The sequence below is a fragment of the Octodon degus genome, unplaced genomic scaffold, assembly GCF_000260255.1.
Source record: "Octodon degus isolate 3935 unplaced genomic scaffold, OctDeg1.0 scaffold00156, whole genome shotgun sequence".
NCBI classification, from domain to species: domain Eukaryota; kingdom Metazoa; phylum Chordata; class Mammalia; order Rodentia; family Octodontidae; genus Octodon; species Octodon degus.
The window spans coordinates 6329155-6336317 of NW_004524732.1; the positions used below are offsets into that span (position 1 = coordinate 6329155).

Genomic DNA, 7163 nt, shown 5'->3' on the forward strand with positions numbered 1-7163 from the left:
GCGGCCGGGAAGGGCCGGGGCGGGCGCGCAGCCCCGACAGTCCGCGCCACTCGCGCCGCCTTTCGGCCCTCCGTGTCCGGTCTAATTCCCACGAGGGGGCCCGCGCCTCTCCACTCTCCTCGACCCCCCAAGCCCCCTCTCTGGGAAGGAACCCCTCGCGAGACAGTGCAGGGGGGTAAGGCTGCATCTTCAGCGCAGATTCACCCCAGGGCGCGGGCACCTGGCTGGGGTCCCAGGCTGCTCCAACCCCGCTGCGCCGGCCTCCTGCGATTTACTCCCCTCCCCAAGCGCCAAAGAGTGGAAATTAGGCCAGACTCGGCCTTCGAAGAGCAAAGACAGGGGCTGTGCCATGGACAGTGGCCGGGTGACACCCAAGTCCTTTCAGAAGTCGGGGAAGGAGGAGAGGGTTGGAACTTGGCCCTGGCCTAGGGAGTGGCTCCGCCATGTTTTCCGAGTTCAGTTCGGGTTATGCCACAGCACCTGGCTTTTTCCCTCCTTCAGTTTCTCCTGTTTCTATCAAATACTTCCTCGAGCCCATGCAGTGGCTCCTGCCTGTAAATCCTGGCTATTCGGGAGGCTGAGGCAGGAGAATCTCTTCAGCCCAATAGTTGCAAATCAGCCTAGGCAACATGTTTTACTTCCAAAGTAAACTCTTCCTCAATAGCAGATTGGTAATCTGCTTCTACACAGTAAGGGTCAATATGACACCCTCACTGTTCAGATGGGGAAATCAGGAGGAAGCATAAGGACCAGCATGCCAATTAATAGCCAAGAAAAGCCCCTAAAAAAGCTGCAGAGTCCAGCCATGAAGTTTCAAACAGAAACAAATGAAAGATGGAAGGATAGCAAAACACAAACTAAAAACCAGTTACAAAACAGGATGTAGAGTGTGGCGCCTGCAGGGTGGTTGTCTCTGTTGATGGGATTAAGGCACTTTTCACCCATTCCTTTGCTCATCCATTTTTTCTTCAAAACCATGACAAGGAAAGTCATGGAAAGGGGACAGGGTCTTGCAGTTGGGTGGGATGTACGTGCCCTATGGAGGGACAGAAGAGACATGGCAGGGAGGAGGGTGCCCTCCTTCCCACCTTAGCCACTCATATCTGAAATTAGCCTGCCAGGCCCTCCAGTAAGGCGACAGAGGACTTGATCCTCCTTAACATGTAAATCCTTCCTCTTCCTCCTCCATCTCCTCCACTTATAATCGGATCCCAGTGGTCTGGGAAGAGGGGTGGAAAGGGGAGCAGAGAGGACCCCAGGGTGCCCAAATTCTCTCTTACAGAAATTAGAGGCCTGAGCTGGCTTTTCTTGGCAATGGGATGGCTGCCCCAGGGTCCTCTTCTGCCTGCTCCCCGGGTCACAGAGGCTCTGGGGCTGGCCACCCCTTCCATGTTACTGGCATTGGACTTAAGCTTGACGCTGCTCCTCAGAGCTGTGACCTCTTCCTTGGCAGGGTGACCCAACCGCTCCAGCCTGATGCTCTCCCTAAACTCTGTCCCCCCCCTGGCTCTTTTTATTCCCATTCTCCTGACATTGGGCCTTCTGGCAGCATCTTCCCATGTCAGTGCCAATCATGTCCTGCAAAGTGACAGCCATTTGTCTAGTGAAGGAGCTGGACTGCACCCCACACACAGCTTTCATTTCCTCCATCGTGGTCTGATTCTGTGGGCAGCAGGGCCACCATGAGTGTCCACATCTACCCAGTCTGTGCCAGGCCCTCAGCACCCTCTCTATGAACATGTGGCCCTGGGGGAGTTGGGATGGGAGGAATAGCCCCAGACACACTGCCTGACTGCTCCAAGTCCTGGATTGGAGCATCTATGTGGCCAACACTGCTCCCTGCCCCACCAGCGTGCCCAGCTATGTGCTGGGCGAGGGGATCTAGTGATGGCACAGCCCAGCAGAGGGATGACCCCCTTTGCCATGAACTTTGAGGGCGCTGATCACAGCAGACTCCAGAGCACAGGTCCCTTGTCTCTTCTGCCAGCCCCCCTAAGCCTGTGTCACCAAAAATCATCCATTGATCCAGGCTTAAAATAACCCCTGGCATCTGCAGTGAGCCCCGAGGGGCGGGCAGAGGAGCTGAGTTTCTGAGCCTGAAGGGCACCCACCCCGCCCCCAGCTCCCAGAGCTGGCAGCTTGGGTGTGCGGTGGCTGCGTGTGCGTGTGGCTGTGAGTGAGAGGGCAGGTGGGGAGCCAGCATGGTCACATGTGCCCATGTGGATGTGCCCACGCACATACTAGTCTCCCCCATGCCCTGGCTTCACAATGGAAGCCTGGGGTCCTGAGAGGCCTTGATCATTAAGGAAAACCTGGGCATGGGGGAGCCAGGCTGCCAGATCTGCCCACCCTGGGAGAAGGTTTGGGATTTCCTAGCAAAAAAACCAAGATCCACGGAAGGGCAGTGACTTCCTGAGAGTGGTACACAGTCAGGGTCTGGCCAGGAGTCTACACTGTGAGCTCCAAAGCTGCGCTCCAGTGGCCTGGTGTGGACAAGCAACTGGAGGGCCAGTGGGGCGGGGGAGGCGCATCCTGCACCGGCAGTAGGTCCCTAGCCCAACCAGCCGTGCTGTTCCCAATGCCCTGATGGTTGTCATTCCTGCGCTCTTGGAGCTGGCCTACCTTCCAGGGCCTCAGTTGTCTCATCTGCAAGGTGGGTGGCCAGCATCTCCATGACAGGGCTATGGGGAGAGGACAGTGGTCCCAGGCAGAGAAGCACTGGGTACACGGAGCCTCCTGGGACCCTCCCAGCAGAGCATGGTGATTTGACAGCAGATGCCACTCCCTAACTAGAAGGGCCCGTTCCCTAAACCCACTTGCTTCCATTCCTCCACGTGGAGGGTTAGCTGCTAGCAGACGTTCTGGGAAGGGCACAATGGACTCCCCGCTAGTGCAAATTCGGCACCAGGAGCGGGTCTGGAGGGAGGGCGCGCGGCTTCCTTTGTCTCCTGAGAGCAGCGTGACTCAGCCTCCAGCTGCCCGTAGGAGGGAGGGGGCGCCGGGACTCCTGAGGTCGCGAGGGAGCTGCGGCCTTGGGGGGCTGGGAGCTGAGACTTGGCCAACCTCGCTCACCCTCTTCCTGCACCATGCCTCGGGAGTCTCAGATAATTCCTTCAGCCCGAATCCACCCCATCAGGCCCTCCGCAGGCCGAGGGAACCTGCACTGACCACCGCGACGTGGCTCGACAGCAGCCAGGACAGGGCACGCAGCGCCCCAATTCTGAAGATTCACTGGGCTCCAATTCGGAAGATCAGAGCCGGGATAGGCGTGGGGGGGCGGCCGCGCCCTTAAGTTGGGGCCACGGCCGCATTCCAGGGCCCCTGGTTCTAGCTGCTTCCTGCAGGATGCGCGTTTCAACAGGGACCCCTGCACCGCCTAGAGGTCAGGAGGGGGAAGACCGCACCTTGGCCCCGCCCTTCGTCAAGCCCCTCCTCTTTCCTCCACCTCGCGCCCGGCCCCACCCCTCACCCCGTCCCGCCCGCTCGGCTCCAGGACCCAGCTGCTGGTGGTCAAGGCGGAGCTGACCGCAGGAGCCGCTCAGGTCGACTTTCACCGTCCCCCACTCGCCGCAGCATCCTGGTCCGGGTTGCATCCCAGATTCTCTGCAGTCTTGGGAAGTGGAGATGCTCAGTGTCCCCCGGGGGCCCAGACTTCTGAGGATCCGTAGTTCCCCACACCCCAGGAGTCCCCGCCGACTACACCAGCGTCTCTGTCCTCCCCAGTCCTCACTGACTGTCACCGTGCCTCAGGTGGTCGTCTTTATGGAACTCCAGCCCCACCTGCTCCCCAGGCCTGCGGGTGACCTTCCGTAGCCCTGGTCTTGCAGGTCTACATTCCTTTAATCTCGAAGGAGACAGGCTGGGGGCTTTCCTGCTGGGAGGCTCCCTGCTGGAACAAGTGAAGGTCAGGTCTCCCTGACCTCCCAGCGGGCATCCCCAACCTCAACCCGAGCCATGGACCATAGTTGCCAGGCAGGAAATGAAAGGGGCCTGCTGGAAACTCCAGGAGGAACCGAGACTTCGGCCGCCCTGCCCCCACTTGCCGGGCCCTAGGGACCTTGGGGACGCTGGGGAAACCAGACCCTCCTCCCAGAGAAACTGAACAGATGTGGCCCCTGGGATTGCTTTTCCCTGTCCCCACTTCAACAAGCAGTCCTTCTGAAGTCTGTCATGGGTCCCTCACGGCAAAGTGAGGCCGACTGGGAGAAAGATCTTTCAGTAGTGATGAGAGCAAGCGGTGGGCCCTCCCATCACTCCCTGATGCCACCATCCTGAGGAGGGGCCCTGGGCCTGCAGCCTTCTGCTGGGACTGCCCTCGCCAGCCACCACGGACTGCCCTCTGTGACCTGGGCCACGCTTCTCCTCTCTGGGGCTCTCTCTTCCAATGTGCGGAACCCACAGCCCCATCCCAGCCCATAGACCTGAAATGGCCCCTGCTTTCCAACAGGGGCCTCCTTGGTCAAGGCTCAGGCAACTCCTCTTCAGAGAAGCAGAGGCTTGCGCAAAGTTTTCCGAAGGAGGTGTTCTGTGACTCAGTTCCAATCGCAAAGACCCAACTGAATGTAGTCAGAGGCTCAGGTAGAAAACTTGACAAATGGTGAAAACCTTATTGGGAGGTGTCAAAGACAGAGGTGCTTACTGCATGTCACAAGCAAGATGTGTCTATTTTCCAATTTTTATTAGTACGCCGGACATAACGGTGACATTTTGGGGGTGCTACATGGACATAACGCAAGGTAATTCTTTTTATGTCCTCTCCCCCCATTCTTCCTGCAGGTATTCATATGTAAAACAATGATCGTGAGGGAGAACAACACCCCGCAGGCCCAGGAGGGGCCTGTGGATCTGCCAGATGCCGGTCAGACTCCGGCCTGATTATCAGCTTGAACTGTCCAGCTTGTCTATAAAATGCGTGTCTTTTTTAAAATTAAAAAGAACTGTTTTCAGTATTGGGGCCCGAACCCAGGGCTTTCCTGAGCTCCGTCTTTTTTAATCTCTTTTGAGAAGCTCTCATTATGCTTCCCTGGCAACGTTCCTGCCACAGCCTCTCAGAGCGCTGGTGTCACAGGCATGCACCACCAGGCTTGGCTGAAAACTTGTCTTTTTAACCAAAAGCAGTATCAACAGGAAGAGTCTGTGAGAAGTGACGCATAGGATGGAAGGGGAGGCCGGTCTCCAGTCCCGGGGCCCTTTCGAGGGGACACTGCGCCGGCTCCTTGGCTAGCCCTGCTGTCTCTCTTGCTTCTTCCTCAGAAACATCCCCTCTGCTATCTGCTGAGGCAGTGGTGACGAGGCATCTCCCTCACTGGACCTCAGCTTCCTCAGCTGTGAAGTGAGGGTTTCTTTGTGGGAATTCTCGAAGGTTCCTTCTCCTCTGGAGGCCACAGGCCAGGAACAGAAATTTATATCCAGCCTCTCATTTCCCAGAAGGGCCAACTGAGATCAGAGGGGCTTGGGACCACGAGAGAGCCAGGGGTTTGGCAGGGACAGGAGGTGCCCGGACTTTGCATGTCTAGGCCCAGGGGTTCATTCTTTCACCTTTGGAGCCTGGGCTGGCTGTGGTAGGGAAGGTGGGTATGGTGGGAAGCAGGGGTGGCCAGGAACAGCTTAGAGTCCCCCAACTCTGGGCTGGAATTTGGGGGCTAACTGGGCTATACCCACCTCACTTATCTGGCTCCTGGAGTCTAGACATCTGTGATGGGTTCAGGGAGGGACAGACACATGCAGACTTGGCTATGAACGATCAGTCCTGCAGCCACTGGCCAGGCGCCTGAGCTGGGAGTGGAAGGGGACAGGCATCTGCGAGGCAGTTCAGCTGGGTGGCTTGAGGCAGGGCAGGCAGAAATCCTTGGTGCATGGAACCGAACCAATTTGGCTGAGGACCCACAGAGGGACAAGTGGGACCAGAACCCCCCAGCTTCTGCTCCCAGTCCGGTGCTCCTCCCAAGAAGGCACACAGCTGAGACGAAGTCTGAGAAGCTGTTCAAGGTGGAACTCAGGTGCAGCCTGGCAGGAGAGGCCACAGCTGGCAGCACTGCCCAGCCTAGTCTGTAACTGGAAAGAGAACTGTGGTCCCAGGCCTCCTGAAAGTACCACTGTCAGAGGGCAAGTGGTAGGCACAGCACAGGGTGGCACAGGATGGTCAAGGGAGCGCAGCACTTGGGTGTAGGCACAGAGAAAAATAGAGGCAGGCCCTCAAGCAAAGGGCGTCCGTGCGTGTCAGGTCCATCCAGTTCAAGGCCACAGGCCACCCTGGCCTCCATGCAAAGAGCTTCCCGTAGGTCTTGGGCTTGCAGGGCCCCAGCTGGTCTCAGTCTCTCTTTTTTTGAGACAAGGTCTTGCCATGTAGTCCAGGCTGGCCTTGAACTTGTAGTGAAATTCCTGCCTCAGACTCCCAAGTCTTGGGATTTCAGGCATGTGACCTTGGCTGGCTTTTCCCAGGCGAGCTCTGAGGGTGCCTCCCGCCAGGATGTCCCTTTAGCTGGAGTTCAGAGTTCGGTCCCAGAGCCTGCACAGGCTGTGGCTCCGAAAGCGGCTCCAGAGTAGAAGTGGCATCTTAGTGGGCAGACTGGGCTGAGCTCAGGGTTACCCCGGGGATACAGATGCAGGGTCAGCACAACCCAGCATGGTCTTGTTTCTTTTCTTTTCGAGACAGGGTCTAATTATGCAGCTCAGGCTGGCCTTGAGTTCACTTTGTAGCCAGGTCTGGTCTTGAACTTTTGATCATCCTCCTGTCTCAGCCTCCTGAGTGCTGGGATTATAGGCACATGCCACTATACCCAGTCAGCCTTGTTTCTTTTATCCTGGTTATTTTGGGGTGGGGTGGGGTTGAGGCAGGACCTCACTGGGTCGCCTAAGCTGGCACTGAACTTGTGATCCTCTTGCCTCAGTCTCCCGAGCTCTGGGATTATCAGCATGTACCCTCATGGCCAGTTTTTCCTAGTTACTGCTACAAAATTAGTAAAGGGGCTGGAGGGGTGCGCACAATGGCACGGCATTTGTCTAGCATACAAGAAGCCCTGGGTTTGATCCCTAGGACCACAAAAATAAAACAAGTTACAAAAAAAAAAAAAAAAAAAAAACCCAAAAAAAATGAAGCAGTAACTCCTAAAGTGAAACCATCAGGAAGTTAATCATTGCTGCGACTTGCATAAATTTAAAAG

General features: G+C 56.9%; 1 protein-coding gene across 1 annotated transcript in view; it reads right to left on the reverse strand.

Moving 5' to 3' along the window:
• Positions 1-6927, reverse strand: part of Shisa8 (shisa family member 8) — a 12030-nt gene extending 5103 nt beyond the window's left edge. The window contains exons 1-2 of the mRNA XM_004642607.2: positions 6922-6927; positions 5883-5959 (exon numbers count right to left, since the gene is read on the reverse strand). Coding sequence (XP_004642664.1) covers positions 5883-5959; positions 6922-6927 — 83 coding nt within the window. The remainder of the gene's footprint in view (positions 1-5882; positions 5960-6921) is intronic.
• Between the last annotated feature and the right edge of the window lie 236 nt (positions 6928-7163).